This window comes from Pungitius pungitius, chromosome 19 (assembly GCF_949316345.1).
Source record: "Pungitius pungitius chromosome 19, fPunPun2.1, whole genome shotgun sequence".
In the NCBI taxonomy this organism is placed as follows: domain Eukaryota; kingdom Metazoa; phylum Chordata; class Actinopteri; order Perciformes; family Gasterosteidae; genus Pungitius; species Pungitius pungitius.
The window spans coordinates 13,786,385-13,802,723 of NC_084918.1; the positions used below are offsets into that span (position 1 = coordinate 13,786,385).

Here is a 16,339-nt window from a genome sequence, read left to right on the forward strand (position 1 = left end):
AGGTGCACGCAAACACTTGCACACACTCGTCGGTACAAGGCAACACTCCCCCATTAGTGGAGGAGGCGGAGGCTCGTCGGTCGGACCGCGCTTCGCTTTGTTTTGCTGCGCTGCCACTACCTGACAGCCGGGATAGAGGAGGTAACGAGGCGGGGGGGGGGAGGGGACGGGGGTGTTGTGGGATGGTGGGATATTTTTTTTTTTTTTTTTTGCTCCACCAGTTTCTTTCATTGGCTCCCCTGAGGGACGGGTTACACCCCCAAGACACACACACACACACACACACCAACACGCACGGGATACTTCTGTACCTGTGCAAACAGAGCAATTGAGCAAACACACACTCGCACTTGCACTCACCCAAAGCCGCATGTGCGTTGTGCCTATGGACACACAAACGACTCTCAGCGGGGACCTTTGACCTGTTACGCAAACATCGGCCGATAACCGAGACAAACGTTGGGAAACAATGGCTTGTATGTGATACGCACACGCACACACACACACACACACACACACACACACACACACACATTCTTCACCCTCTACTGCGATGCTGTGATTGTGTGTTTCTGCAGCCTTCCCTGTGCATCGACAGCATCCGTACACGCAGGAACTCTGGTGTCTTTGTTTTAATGGGTTAATGCAACCAACGCATCAATCAAACTGCAGCTCATCACTTTTAATGAGAGCAATTTTCTTGAGCTTCTACTTTTAAGAGTTTCTCCTTTTTCTTTGGTCTAATGCTAAGCTATTGGTCCTTGTCCGTGCACAATCTCCTGTACCAGCACAGAGTGGAGATAATATGCGGAGTAATGGAGGGGGGGGGGGGAATTTAAACCGACACCCCAGGAACATTTGCGCAGTGGTTTGTCTCAGCATGGAAACACACAGACATATAAATGTGTCTTAACATACTCATCTGTTTATATTGTTTATTCTTGTCTGTATATTTTTTTTATCTTATCTTATTTTACTTTATCTTATTTTATTCTTATATTGCACCAATGCACCAAGTCAAATTCCTCTAAGTGTAACATATGTGGCGATAAACGGCTTCTGACTCTGTAGCCCGCGCTGAAGCAGGCTACAGAGTCAGAATCAGAATCTGGCAGTGGAGTTGTTGCGCCTGCGACCCGCCGGCACCACGAAAGATGCCAGGTCCAACATGGAGGCGGCATCTCGCCGGGGGGGGGGGGGGATGCGGACAAACACACGCAGTCGTGACGCGCGGCGTCACAATGTTGTGAGAGCAAAACAAGCCAGATCGCTTGGTTTTAAAAGTTGCACAAACAAAAAGTGTGAATTTAGTTTTACCGCCTCTCCCCCCATATCTCTCTCTCTCTCTCTCTCTCTCTCATGCATTCACAAAGGACATGTTAAGCTGGTTTCTGAAGGCCTTCTTTTCATTCCACACGTCTGAAGTTTTACCGCCATTTTTTTCCAGAGCTGTCAGTGCTCCTGCTCAGGGAGCTGAGTGACAGGTACACAACAGGGGCATAACACAAAAAGTTAGGAGTTTCATAAAACTCCTCAGTAAAACTACTATTAAGCTTTGGGGAGCGGTACAATGGTACACAGTGACATTGCCTTTAAGGTGCTCTGAAGTGTCAAAACCACCCAGGGAAGCCAGGGAGCTTTTGGATGAATATCTGCAATTCTGATTGAATACTTGGATGACCTTGGTTAGTAGAAATAAGGGCACCTGTTAAGTTATTCATTTCAAGCGAATCCCACAATTCCACGGTTCATTCGGTTCAGAATGTCACTGTGCAGCTTTGAACCGGGCAAACCATTATTAGTCATATGAGACACTCAAACGCCAGAGTTATGTGTGTCACCCGTCATTATGTTCATGCTGCCAGAGTGTAGACATGCAGTTGTGTTCACACGATTGAGTTGAATGTGTCCCTTGAAATCATTTTGTCCCGTGAAACGGTTTACTGCAGATTTATTGCAGACTGGATGTGACTGATGTGAGTTTGTGCTTCGCAGCGAGAGACGTGTTTACCTGTTTTTCCACAGCTGCCAAAGCGGCCCAGGCACTCTTTATGGGCACCTAAGCCACACTTGGAGCACAGGTAGCCCTGGTTGAAGACGCCCCTGCAGAAAGACAACCGGGGGAAAAGGCATCACATGGATTGCTTCAAGGTATAGATGGTATGGCATTGCAGAATTGCAATGATATTTTGTACCGGATTCAAAGTTCAAAGATGATGAATCTTAATGAATCCCTCTTTTACCACCACGAGGCTGAGATTCGACAAAAAACACTGCCTCGTGTGTCCAATGTGTCCGGGGCTTTTCAGCCAATCCAAGCCTGCTAAGATGCTAAACATGACATGGTGATCACATCGTCTCATTTCGGGCGTGTTTGCATACTGAAGTCAGCTTGCTTGAGTATAAGTGACTCCTAGAAATCTTTTTGGAGACGAATTCTGTATCACTTTAACCAGCTGAAAATGACCTGAAATATGAATAATATGAAACAAAGATCATCTTTATTTCAATTTAAGCTTCAAAAGAAAACCTCTGCCAGTCCCGTTTTTTTGGTTTTCTGATTAATGACTCCAGCGGGGGCCTCTGCTCTTACATAGCTAATGAGTACACTAGATCTCAGATTTAATAATACGCAGAATAAATCTCAACTCATCAGGCTTGCGATTCATAAAGTAATTTGATATTCGGTCCCGGTTAGATAAGAGGCTACAATTCGATTGTGTCCTCTCAAGTGGATCAGTTGTTCCTTTACTGGCATTGTAAAAAAAAAAAAAAGAGCTCTAGCACAGCAGTCACAATGAAACCCTCAAAGGGACTAATCATTGCAAAAAGGAACGATTATCAAGAAATCAATGACACACAATGACGCACATCCAATGCTTCTTGAGACTTTCCCTGCGTCGTTCTAGTTTTTAAACATAACTTCTCCTCACAGAATGTTGGGGAATTCAGCACCTTACTGCGTATATTCACATTGCATTGCCTTGAAATGTGCTCTAGTGTGACAGATATCTTTTTTTTCTTCACTGTCCTCGGTATGTGAAACCACTCGGTTGTTCCCGCTGTGAGAAAGACCACGAGGCGCCGGTACCGTTCAGCAAATTCAAAAGAAACTTTGTGCAGCTGAGGCACATGTGCAGAATGAAGAAGACAGGTGAAAGGAAAGTGAGGAATAGATTGTTAGGGTACGCTGGAGAGGAATAGCAGGGGCGGAGGTCTTTTTAAAGGAGTCCTGAGAAGTGCTTGAAGAGAAAGGGTCCACATCTCGTCCTCAGTCTTTATGTCTAACGCTAGCTGTGAAGAGGGTATGTGTGTGTGTGAATAATAAAAGACCTCTTACCTCAGCAGCATGTGGCAAGAGTTGCAGGAGGTGATCATTTCAAAGGTGTGCATGTGAAACTCGTGGAAGTTGCTGGTGGCATTCTCAGGATGGATGTTGGATCTAAACGAGACAAAACACACAACAGACGTTACATAATGATGAGTTACACAGATGGTTGTAATATGACTATTATTATCCATTAGTAGTAGAAATCAGCTAGCAGGAAGTGGATTGGTTGAGATGAGTAGCTAATGACGCCTTTAAGTTACTCCATGCTAATTCAGTTCGGGCAGGGATGTTTTATATTTTCTACTTGTATTTATATATTTGCAACAAATGAATAGAACACAATAAGAACATGCTATGGCTCAGAGGGTCCTTTGTCACAACGGGTGGGTGGAAGCTGGTTGCAGGAAGGAAGGGAGGGAGGGAGGACTCAAACGCAGGGGTTTACGAAACGAAGTGCTCTTTATTCCAAAAACCAAAACCAAAACCAAAACCTTGACATGCTCCAACGACGAGTGACGTAAGACAATGACGCGACCAAGGACAACAGGCACACAGGGCTTAAATACACAAGGGAGGTGCAGGTGATTGGACACAGGTGGAGACAATCACGCAATCACAAGACAAGGCAGGAAGTGTAGTCACCCAGGAACACAAGAGACATGAAAACTACAAAATAACACAGAGCAGACCCAAACCGTGACATCCTTAATGCACCACTGAGTTTTCAATAGACTGCTCATATACTCCCGTTACCACATTATGATGATATTAAATAAGTTGTGGTATGAAATAGAGAAATCATAACATAATGTCTCAATATTGAGGGTTTGGACTGAATATCAAAGCGTATATGTAACACTAACAATGTTCCGTGGCCCTGAACACATCTGTTCCACACACATCTGTTCAAAGTGATCCCCAAAAGCAGTTGGACCAAACTGTACAATGAGCACCGAGCGCCGTAAGTTTCACTACGAGCTACAGACGAGTTACCTGCAATGCAAATGAGTTCGTGCTGATTGCCCGTCCCTGTTATATTTTCCAAAATGCTTTGTTGAAAAAAGTGTGAATTTCAAAATAAAGAAAATTGCAGCCGACAAACTCTTCCAATGCAACAGATACGACTCTTTGAGGTGGAGAGTAGAGAATAGCAAACAGGCAAGGTCTGCTTGAAGGAAACACAGAAGTATTTTTAGGACATGGTGGAATGTGTGTGTGTGTGTGTGTGTGTGTGTGTGTGTGTGTGTGTGTGTGTGTGTGTGTGTGTGTGTGTGTGTGTGTGTGTGTGTGTGTGTGAAAAGAAAAAGACAGGAGAGCCCGAGTTTGCTCGAGGCCTAAAGACCTGTTTTTTTTCCTATTTAAAAGGTCTGTTGTTAGTTTTGTTGGTAATTCGATAGCTCGACATGTTATGACGACGTTGCATAAGCGTTTTTCTTAAGGTGTTACTTTTGGAACTCAAAGGCGAGCCAAACTGTTCCCTGGAGGATGCAAGAAGGTATTAGGGAAGAAAAAAAGATCTCCAGTGGTGTCCTCTCTTCTGCACTGAAATCTTTCTGGGGCAAGTTGTTGGTCACAATCAAACGGAAAGATGCTGAATACCAGCTGTGGCTCATGGTCCACGAAATCTTCTACGGGCTCTCAGCGATATGCCCCCCCCCCCCCCCCCCTGCAGCTCGAAGATCTGCTGGTAAGCATTGCCGTGGGAGAGCTTTTGTGTGTCTGGCAATTACTTTTGATTCTCCCTGTGAGTTAAATCAGCCCTAAAAGTTAATCAAGCAAAGCCCCTTCTTTCTCCGTCTCACACAGCACCCGGATCCTTCTCGCTAATCCTCTTCTTCACTTCCTGGTAAGGCCTGTTGCTCTCCTTTGTTGCTTGAACTTTTAATTCCTCATCTCTTGTGTCATCGGACTGAGATGAAATATAAATAATGGCTCTTACCTATAACAAGTTGTAAATCGGCTTATTTGATGAAAATTGCACTTTCTTGTTCTTCTTCTTCGTCGCTTTGGATAAAAGCGAAATGATGATGTAATGTAATAATGAAAGGAATGGTTTTTACTAGAGAAATCGATCCCTGGTTAAAACAGAAGTAGCAGAGGCCTGAAATAACCAAACTTTTACAATCAAATACTTGATCCTACATTTCCCATAATGGAACTCTACAGGATGTTTTGTCACATGAAAGAGTGTCCGGGAGCACGAACACTGCTGCATTCTTTGATAAATTAATCACATGTTTAACTACATACGCAGCACGCTGCAATTAAATCCAATCACTTGTATTCTCTGAGTGTATAAAGTGCTGGATTTCTTTGTGCGTGTTTAATCAGGTTGAGCTTTTTAAAGAAAAGGATGCCATTCATCATCTGCTAATCCGCTGGTCCCAGTGTCGCGTGCCTCGCGCCTCATTAATCCTCAAGTTGTAAAACTTGAATGACTCCATGAGCTATGTGCACGATTTGATGTTGTGACAAAATGCAGCAGGGACAAAAACACATTGTTCTCCCGCCGTGGCGCGCGAGCAGACACAAACACACACACACAGAAAAACAACAACAAAAAACACAGCACTCACATGGCCATGCCAAACTGATCCAGCCACTTCTTTTTCAGCTCTTTGGTCTTGAAGAAGAATTCGAAGCCGCTCTGGCCCTGTTTATGGGTGAGGTAGAATCCGTAGGACCACTGCAAACAGGGCAGAAAAAAAAAACCTTCATATAGACAAAAATAACACAACAGTGGGATAACAAAAGGAGGATTTTGGAGTGGAAGCCAAAGCGAGGCTGAAGGAGACGTGATGCAGCGAGGCAGATGGAGACACAGAGATGCAAAATGAAAGGGGGAACGCTCGGGGAGAGCTAACTCAAAGGCCGAAGGCCAGAACTGACGGGCAGAGGCAAAACAGAGAGGCAGAGCTTGGAAGAACACGGGGAGAGGGCGTTGGTCTCGCAGCGCCATGCGGCCGCTGGGCATCGGACGGCGTGCGCGGACCGGTGCGCCAGCCATCAGCCTCCGGTGTCAAATCCAAGGGCCGACTATTGCGTCTTTTAGCCGCCGCGTCAACGCGTCACTCTGCGTTATTCCGCGGCTTCACTGAACAGATGCACTTTCGATGGCGCCTAGGTGGCAACTTCAGGCGAAAAAAACACATGCCAGGCTCTCAGTGCTGTGAGGGAAGCACGTCGGCTCTTTTCTATCGGAAGAGCCGAGGCAACTCCCAGTGGGCACCGGGACATGTGCTCTGCAGAGATGTCCCTAGCAACCAGCTTTTAAAGAGAAGGACAAAATGTCTGCCCGTGTGTCCGTTTCATTTGTATTTGCTCGGTTCATCTTTAGAATTTTAAAAGGATCACCCAGACTGACAATGTGAGCTTTGCTTTTTAAGTTTTTGCTGGAATACAACTGCTGCTTAAAACAATACATTAGCAGTGGACCAAAAAAAACCAAACAACAGCAGGTAAAGCTCCATTTAGCCAGTTGGAGTAATGTAGGTAATCTCAATGTCTGTGATTACAAGCAACACAGATTACAGATTACACATTGTAATGATCCTTCATTATAAGGAAAATATTGAAATCTCAAACCATCAGCTCTAACATGAGAAATGGTGCCATGAAGGTTTCCAGTTGCCACTTCAGGATTATTTTGGTTTTACCTCCAGAGGACTTGCATATAAATGTAAGTATTCTGCTTCAATGATGTATTGCTGCTTCTCTTTGACAGCCACTCTTCTCTTTGGCATAATAAATATGTAATGAAACAAACTGCATCATATCTATTATGTCAGAGGAGGCGGGTTTCATACAAAAAGGTAACTTTATCGCCCCATATGGGGCTTAACGTTCTAATGTCTGCTATTTAAGACATCGTTATTACCCCAATCATTGTGTCCTGGCACGCCTTCGACATCATCCCTCATTATGATTGGCAATATATTTCACCACTTGGCACTTAGTATTCATTTTGTGTATGAGTGTGTGTGCGCGTGTGTGTGTTTGTGTACTCGGCCCCAAAGCGAGGTTTATGATAACACCATCTGGGAGGAGGCAGGCTGCTTGAGTCTGACACTTTCAGTATTATGCTCGTGAATGAACGCGACAGTGTAAAACATGTGCCGGAACAAGCGTGTGTTCAATTATCGAAGAGTCGTTGCTGGTGATTATTTTGGTGTTTGTGTTGTGAGCCTGAAATATCGTTGCCTGTAGTTTATTCAAGCAGCGCAAAGGCAGCCGTGGGGGGGGGGGGCGGGGGGGGGGTGGTAGATGTGGGTGACGGTGCTTATAAAATGCTTTTTACTTTTACTCATCTGACAAACGCTATGGTTGTTCATAAAGCCGAAGCAGCACTGTTAATTGGTTTGTCGGGAGTCCAATGGGGGGGTGGTAAAAAAGGGCAATAATGGACACTGCAAAGACTTCCCTCAATTGGAGCTGATTGGTTGTTGAATGGGAGGAATTTTTTCTTGTTTTTATTTGACAGAATGTCCCTAATGCTGGTCTGGTTACACTGTATATTACAAAAACAGTAAAAGAGCAAAACATTATTCACTCGCACCCTTCTTTGAGTCTTATTAGAATACAGCCCTTAGTGAAGTAATGTTTAATTAAAAGCAATTTTAGCTGATTTAAAGTCACAGTTAATCACACACTAAACTAGTTTATTGCTTTTTAAAATAACAGATTAGAGAACACTGAAGACATATCTTCCGTAAACTAAATTGTATGTTAATTTAAAAGCAACTCCACCAATCAGACCTGAGAACTAGATCAAAAATAATTTTTATTTCATTCATTTATTGTTTCTTTTCATTTTCATTTGAGCTGTGTTGTGAAGTACAAAATTACAAAACTACTTTTGGCTGCCAAACTTGTGTGTGATATTTTGTCATTGGATACAAATTTAAGAACGTGTTTCACCGCCAAAGGCCCCGTTTACATGTGCAGGACCATCAAGAAGTAGAACAATATATGAGCAATAGAAAACCACCTATTTTGTTTATTTTGTGTAGCTGAATTTAATTGAGGCGACCTTTGCTACATTCCTAAGGTGACGTGAAATTGAGTAGGGACCTTTTTATGAAAAAAATATGTGCTGCTTCCCTGAAATGACTCTCTGGCTTCCTCACACAGTGTAAAGACTAAAGTGCCTGTAGTGTGTGTGTAAACATGAATTTGAACTTTTTGTCCCTATGTGTGAGCCCTGTGATGATGGTTGATGTCCAGGATGTACCCAAATGTGAGCTTTGATCTCCAGCCCCCCCCTTAGACCATGATGGGATAAGTGCTTACCCATAATGGCTGGATGTGTCTCAAGAGAAACCATATATCTGTGTGTGTGTGTGTGTGCGTTTGGACCTTTCGATTCTCCTTGTCTGATGTGGGGTTGTTGGTGATCTTGAAGAGGTGCAAGTCGATCACTTCTTTCATCTCGTAGTTGTCTCCTCGCCGCTTACAAACAATCACGGCGGCATCGAACAGGAAGATGTGCCTGTGGTTTGAAGAGAATCTTTCCTGTATTACTTCAGAGCAGAAAAGACTGCAAGCGCTTTCAGTGATTATTGTTGTCATAACAGTTCAGGACTCATCATCTAAGTCTATTGCTCCCTTACTGCTTCTTCTACTGCAGCCCTTATTTTTTCTCTAAGACCACACAGAACTGTATGTATTTTGCCTATGGTTTACATGTGCAGCTTCCTTCTTTCCCGCTGGTTGGAATTAGCTCCGATTACCCCCATTTTGAAATGTTTCTTTTCATGCCATATACATTTTAAAATGTGAAGTCCACAAGGCAGCTTTTTGGGTGATTTACTCCTATAGACTATATATCCCCCCCTTTCAATGTGTTTAAATGTCTAATTATCTACTACATGACCATGTATTTATTATTTTGCATTAAAATACAAAAAAAATGATCGTCAAATCCCACACTACGGCAGAAAGATATGGCTACAAATATCAGGTCATTGTGTACCTTAATATCAAAAGTACCTTGACTTAGCAGGATTTCATGTTCATGTTCAATATCAAACCACCACATGTTCTATTATACACCTTTTTTATTCAAGCACCATCTTTTTTTCACATTGGCTGTAATTTTCTAGCTGCCATATGAATACCATTCAGTGGACTGACACCTTATCTGTAACCACCGACTCCAATGTCCAACGCCATCTTAATCAATCCACAAAAATCCTTTTATCTGTGAGGTGTGTGCACCTGTTTTTTTTGGGGGGGGGGGGGGTTCTGGTTTTATATCGTATGGTAATGTGATTTTCCACTGAGTCAGCCCAGTTAAACTAACACTTAATGATGCTTTTAATCATTTCCAGTCAAATAAAATACACACATATCTGACACACTGACTTAAGTCTACAACATCCATTGTTTCTGAATTAATATATATATATATCAGCCTGTTTGTGTGGAACATAACTACATGCCTTTTTGTACCTCACTTTATTTTCTTCTTCACCACCAAGACGCCTGGTATAAGTTTCTTTGTGCACTTTGGCTTAAAAGTGTCTGGCACGTTTCCAACCGCAGTCACCTGATGCCGTCAGTGCAGCAGCACGTCATTCTGACATCTCACCTGTCCTGTTTAGCTCGTTTGTCCACCGTGGCCACGCGTACCTCCCCGTCCCCTTTAGGTCTGCCGTAGTTACTCAGGGGCTGATTCTACAGAAGAAGAGACAGAAGAGATTGATCGCGATCTGACAGGAATGACATCCATTCCCGAGTAAAAGCACTCATTGTGTGGAAGAAACAAAGGGGCTTACCAGGTTTTCGATGGATTTCTGATACTGATCGATTTCTCGCAACGTCTCATTGTCTCGCTTGACTTCGTTGACGTACTGAGCCAAGTCCTGCAAACAAATCAGAAAAAAAATGCATTCTTTCCTTTCATTTCTTCTCCCTTTCGTGTTATTTCATTCTTCATTTTATTTTTTTATTTTTTTCTCCTTCAAAAGAAACCAATATGGAAACAATGTTTGACAATGGACAAGTGAGTAGCCTTTGAAGGCTAAAATATAAGTGGGACTTACGAATGACGGGTGGAACGGGTAGACTTATTAATTCAATCATTAAATCATTTCCACTTATGTTTTACATGAACACACTGTGATCAATGCAGATCTCACTGTTCTGGTTGAATGATAACTTTGAGATTTTATATCAGTCAGGTTTATGAAGAAAAAAAACCCCTCAATATATTTTATTCAAAACCCCTGTACCCTGATATAATCAGAAATGAACTGATGATATACCTTCATGGCATCCAATGCCGTCCGCAGATTACTCTTGTCTGTGGCATCATGAGTGTGTTTCACCAGCTCCTAGTGGGCAGAAAAAAAAGAACACACTCAGGATATGCGTGTGTGTTGCCCAATAACACCGCGTTCATACCGTAACAGTAAATTCAGCCATTAACAACCAATTAGCATCATTTAAAGTGAGGAAAAAGCTGTCTGTCATAAACAGAAAGGACTTGTAAAAACGTATGAACATTGTTATCCCGTTGCTTACTACAGCCGCATTGCACACACGAGAACACGTTGGCTCTAGATATGAAATGGAAGAGAATCCTGTCCTGAAATGAATGAGATTGTGCGTGTGTGTTTGTGCACCCGTCTATAGCGGAGGTGTGTGTGTGCGAAAGTGTGTATCTGAAATTGCTTGCCAGTGCCTGGATGCAGCGTAAACAAGACATCTAGACCTCAGCGGTAGAGGATAAGGAAGGAGGCCATGCATGTCGTTTATACAGGCCCAAACAAACTGTGTTCCCACACACACACACACACTCACACAGGCGTGCACACACTGAGCCGCTGAGGGAGATATATATGTCTGCTTGGCACTGCTCAAATCCCTGGTGTCAGTCAAGCTCAACCTGGGCTTTATTATCACTACACAGTCCTATTTATCAAGCCCTGCTCCAACCTCGACACATCCACGGAGATACAGTGGAAGGGAGTGGTCACACTGATAGTTGGGCCATCCGTGATGGACTCATCGGAAGGAAAGTGTGGCGGGAAGAGAGATGACGAGCGGGAGGCAGTGAGGAGGAAAGAGAGAGAGAGAGAGAGAGATTGATGAGAAAAAAGATGAGAAAGAACAAGCAAGAGAGGAAGAGGAGGTGGCACAACATTTGTTGTGCAGACTCCGGCTGTCACCATGTGGGAACGTTACCTAGGTTACTACAGGTTTCTCTTTTAATGCGACTACTGCAGTAAGGATTCCCAGATGAATGTATTTAAGACAAATTCCACTCAGGTGTGCAGCTTCTCTCATCTGACGAATCGATTGCTCGTCATCTGTGGCCCAAAAATTCTAGAATTTAGAATCTTAGAATTTGTCAACTGAAATTGTAATTTAATTTGATAAAACCTGAGTAAAAGTCAATAGCTAAACGAGGGGGAAGAGGTGCTCCCTTCACCTCAACACACCCACCTGTGACCAGTTCATGTTCAATAACACCTTTTCATTAGAGGTAAGCTGCTGCTTCTCCTCTACATGAAGCACACAGACTCCATCCAACCTCTTCAGATCCGTCCTGCAGTGTGTGTGCGTGTGCGTCTGTGTGATGAATGAATATGTTTGTGTATCTCAGGTCAGCGGTGGGCCTTGCTCACACATACACACACACACACACACGTGTGTATGGAAGAGGTACACAAGCATAACATCAATGCATGTAAATATTTCAACATTTTAATCCTGGAACGATGAATCGGAGAACCAAAGTCGTCTTGACACATTTTGAATCAATACGTTGTCCTGGTGACGTTTTAGTAACTTTTCCCTGACTTTCTACTGAGTTTCCACAGCTTCAATTAAGCTCCTCGCTCACATTGGGATTCCGTGTGTCCCTCTTCACTTCTTCGTCCTGTCTGCTGTGCTCTTTTTCATCGCTCACTTCATCTCATCTATTTTCTCCCTCCTACGTCTTAAATTGGCTCCATCGGGTGACAATTACGCGCGTGGTCGTTGTCAAACTGAGAGCCATGAAGATGCTGCAGAGGTAGACGAGAGGCGTCTCGCAGCCTGAAGGACGAAGGCAGGGGACGGGAAGCAAAGATGGTCAGCAGCACCACCTGCTGACGGCAGGTCCCTTTGCTCGTGGAGCCGGGGAGGCACTGAGGACGCTTTGATGAATCAACAACTCTTTGACCTGTAATATTGTGAGCTTCTCTTATTTAATGAAAATGACTGACGTAATAGGCAGATGTGAAGTGTGTGTTTTGATGATAAAAGGAGGTGAAGGGCCTAAAGAAAATTACAGATCTTCAGTGATGATCGTTCAAATACAGCTCACGTTTGAAAGGTGTATTCATTTTTCATACAAATAGAGAAATAGATCAAATTCTAAACTAGTCTTTTCAAATGAAGAATGTATGCATGCCTGTAATTCACTGAAAATGTCATCAATTCAAAAGTTTGAAAAATACAGCGAAAGATATTGTGGAATGGCTCTTCAATTTGTCCTTTGCACATATGATTTGATTGATGTATAGACGTTTTGCCACCATAGAGAGTGCACTCTCTGCACTGTATTCACAGATGAATAGGTGGACTCATGAGGGCTTCAAACATCTGAGAACAAAATAGCTCCAGTTACCTGGTTTCCCATCATTCACCGCACTCACAGGAAGGCTTTACATCCTGATTACATTAGTATAGAAACAGTGTCGGATGAGTTGGAGCATCGTACCTGCAGGAGGAGGTGATACTTCAAGACTCGCTGCATAGGAACAACCAGCAGATCCCTCAGGGTGAACTTTCCGTAGTTAGCTCTCTTTGAACATTCCTGTAAGATGACCATGAAGGAATAAAATTGTTTGTATTTATTGAGATGGCATAAAGAAAGTCAGCCTGTCACTACAAAGTCTTTATGACGAGCAACCTGGAAAGGTTAACTGATTTAAAAAAAGAACTTTCTTTCCCTTTTTAGAAAGTAGTACAGTAAAAGTCAGGGTCCAATGGAGCACATCCCTTAGAGCGCAACCTGCAATGCCTCAGATACACACTGGAGGGCATTCTCGGACTATTCTGAGGTGATGGGAAGTGAACACTTCCCACCAGACCATCATCTACTGACACCAAAAGCTCTTTACCTCTAGCTTCATGCGTACGTCCTCTCTGTCTTTGCAGATGTCATCCAGACTGGCGATGGCGGTTTCCACGTGGCTGCAGTACTTACCATAGATCAGCAACCTGGGACAGATAATGAATAGATTACGTAATAGGTTCTAAATAGGGAAATCCCAATATGTGACGGGTTATGTACACAGCCAGGAAGAGAAGAGGTTACCATGACCATGACCTACCTCTCTTTGAAAGTGATGAAGATCTGGAAAAGGTTCTGGGCACTCCTGTGGTGGATGGACTCTAGGATTTCTACCAGTAAACATTTGTGAACTTTAACTAGGTCCTGAAACACAACAGTAAAGATTCTTTATTATTCAAGGTCATCAAATGCCTGTTCTGTTTCATCTATCTGAGTAAATTCATTATCAATCAATGTGCACAATAGGTTCTTGACTAATTCATTCATCAAGTGTTTGATATGAAAAGTAAGCATAAGCTTAAAAAAACAATTTCTTGTTAAATCCAAGAAAAAGGTTTCCCCGGGAGAAGATTATTTGAATTTTTTTAATGCATATTTCTTCTGTCCCATTACCCGCTCATTTTATTTCAGCTCAACTTCCATTTGAAACTAAACATTTAAATGGTCCTTATGTGACATCTCCTCATGTGTTGAATGAAAAAGGGCCCTCGATTAAGACTTAAGTGACCTTGAGTCGACCACCCGGTTCGACCCTTAAGACATAATAATGCAATAACTCACCGGAATATTCACAAACACCTTTTCCATCTCGGCCATGGATAGAAACATGGTCAGGGGCGTCATAAAGTGCTGCAGCAGAGAGGAGGAGACATTGTGAGAGAATGAAGCTGGTCCCCTTCAACAGTAAAAGTGAGAGAAGCTGAGCGGCAAAGAGCTGCAGTCAGCACAAAGCAGGAGGACGGCTTGGGTCACAACAATAATCTAATTTAAATTAACAGAAGGATTTCCTCTCAGAAAACTGCCGTCACAGAGTCATAACTACATCTCAAAGAGCAGACAGTAACTCCCACCATCCACTTCATGTAGAAAGTCATTTAGCCAGCACTTTTTACACAAGATGGAAAAGTATCTGTGGCCGGGGGATGAGAGACGCCAGGCCAGACATGACTCAGGGCCCAGTATTTGTTCCTTCACTTCTCCCAGGGAGGATAGATTTGTAAGAACACTTATTTGTTCCATTATACCCCAGTCAGTTATATTGCATACATTTATTTCTAGTGGTCATGCTTTCACTGCATATAATCAAAGGAGTGGAAGTATTTTTACTCCAAAGGAAGTTCAGTTTTATTTGTATTTTTGACTCACTGTAGTTGAGTGTGCTTTGACATGAATGAAGCATAACATCATCTATTTCCAATATTGGTTGCAAACATAAATGTTGATAAGTAATTTTTCCAATACTAAAAAATAATAATGTTATTATTGAGAACTGATAGTAAACCTTGAACATGAATACGTTGAAATATAATGATGTTAGTACATATCACTCTATTATTATGCTTCTGAACACACTGCACTCACAGTGTAGAACAATTTATTGTAGTCTGACATTTGCAGAGGATCCACTTGGTATAAAATCATCAAATCATCTCAAGTCGGGACCTCTAAAGGGATTACGGGATGAATCTGAAGTGATGCGTGCTGTCACATGACTATGACAGGAAAGAGGAAAAATATTGTTGCTCTACTCTACTAAGTTTATGCTCTGAATTGTAAGTAGTTTTCTTTTCCATGTGAACTTTACTGTTTTGTCAAATCTAGTTGAAGCATGGTTTGTACCTTCTCTATAGACTCCAGAGTCTCAGTGTACTTCTCCTCTGTCTGCTTGATCTCTGTCAAACAGCAACTCCTGATGTCAGTCTCTGCTTGCTTCTGGAACGCCTACACACACACACACACACACACACACACACACACACACACACACACACACACACACACACACACACACACACACACACACACACACACACACACACACACACACACACACACACACACACACACACACACACACACACACACACACACACACACACACACACAGGACTGTGACTCTGTGGCAGCGCTGTAGGCTGATAAACGGTTGAGCTTTCAACCAGATGTAGTCCGTGTGACCCTTAGAGTAAGGTCAGAGTCACATGCTGGCTGGATTTCCTGCCAATTATGATATGAGTGGGAGGTACCATCCTTTGTTATTAAAGTATGAAATGTGAATAAATATACCAAATAACTTGCACTCTATAGCTTCATTTAGTTAACATGCAAACATGTTATCAATGAAGTTTCTGTAGCAAATTTCCTGAACTTTCTCACTTGGTCTTTGACGCAGACGCTAAATGAATGTGTCATCTGTCCATTTTACTCATGGTAAAGAAGTGAGAAGAGAGAGGAGGACTAACCGGGGGAGGGATGGCTTCTGTCTTCATAAGGTCCTCATAGATCTCCCCTCCATCTTCATCATCATACACGCAGTCATACAGATCCTCCTCGTCCTCCACCCCGTTCTCGCTGCGCCGCACACGACACACAATATGGCAGAGGCATCACATGACGTCAGACAGCTGTTCGTCTCTGACTGTTAGTGGGTAATGGTTTCCATCCCTCATGACAGCCACATGAAAAGGTTCACACAAAAACCCACACAGTTCTGGTTTAACACAATAAGGATTTTAATACTATACTACAAATCTTGTTAGCCGGGGACACTTAATCCATGGCCGTGAAAGTGGCTCAGAAGCACTCAAGCGCGCACACACACACACACACACACACACACACACACACACACACACACACACACACACACACACACACACACACACACACACACATACACACACACACAAGTAAAGACGGTTGTGTGTGACGCTGTAGTCTGT

At 43.0% G+C, this 16,339-nt stretch overlaps 1 protein-coding gene across 2 annotated transcripts in view; it reads right to left on the bottom strand.

Moving 5' to 3' along the window:
- Positions 1–16,339, bottom strand: part of LOC119198310 (guanine nucleotide exchange factor VAV3) — a 74,113-nt gene that overhangs the window by 26,533 nt on the left and 31,241 nt on the right. For both annotated transcript variants that reach the window (XM_037455292.2, XM_037455290.2), the window contains exons 5-17: positions 15,860–15,968; positions 15,237–15,338; positions 14,178–14,246; positions 13,657–13,760; positions 13,444–13,543; positions 13,041–13,136; positions 10,597–10,665; positions 10,108–10,194; positions 9,921–10,006; positions 8,687–8,819; positions 5,908–6,017; positions 3,341–3,442; positions 2,012–2,103 (exon numbers count right to left, since the gene is read on the bottom strand). In XM_037455292.2, the coding sequence (XP_037311189.2) occupies positions 2,012–2,103; positions 3,341–3,442; positions 5,908–6,017; positions 8,687–8,819; positions 9,921–10,006; positions 10,108–10,194; positions 10,597–10,665; positions 13,041–13,136; positions 13,444–13,543; positions 13,657–13,760; positions 14,178–14,246; positions 15,237–15,338; positions 15,860–15,968 (1,259 nt within the window). The remainder of the gene's footprint in view (positions 1–2,011; positions 2,104–3,340; positions 3,443–5,907; positions 6,018–8,686; positions 8,820–9,920; positions 10,007–10,107; positions 10,195–10,596; positions 10,666–13,040; positions 13,137–13,443; positions 13,544–13,656; positions 13,761–14,177; positions 14,247–15,236; positions 15,339–15,859; positions 15,969–16,339) is intronic.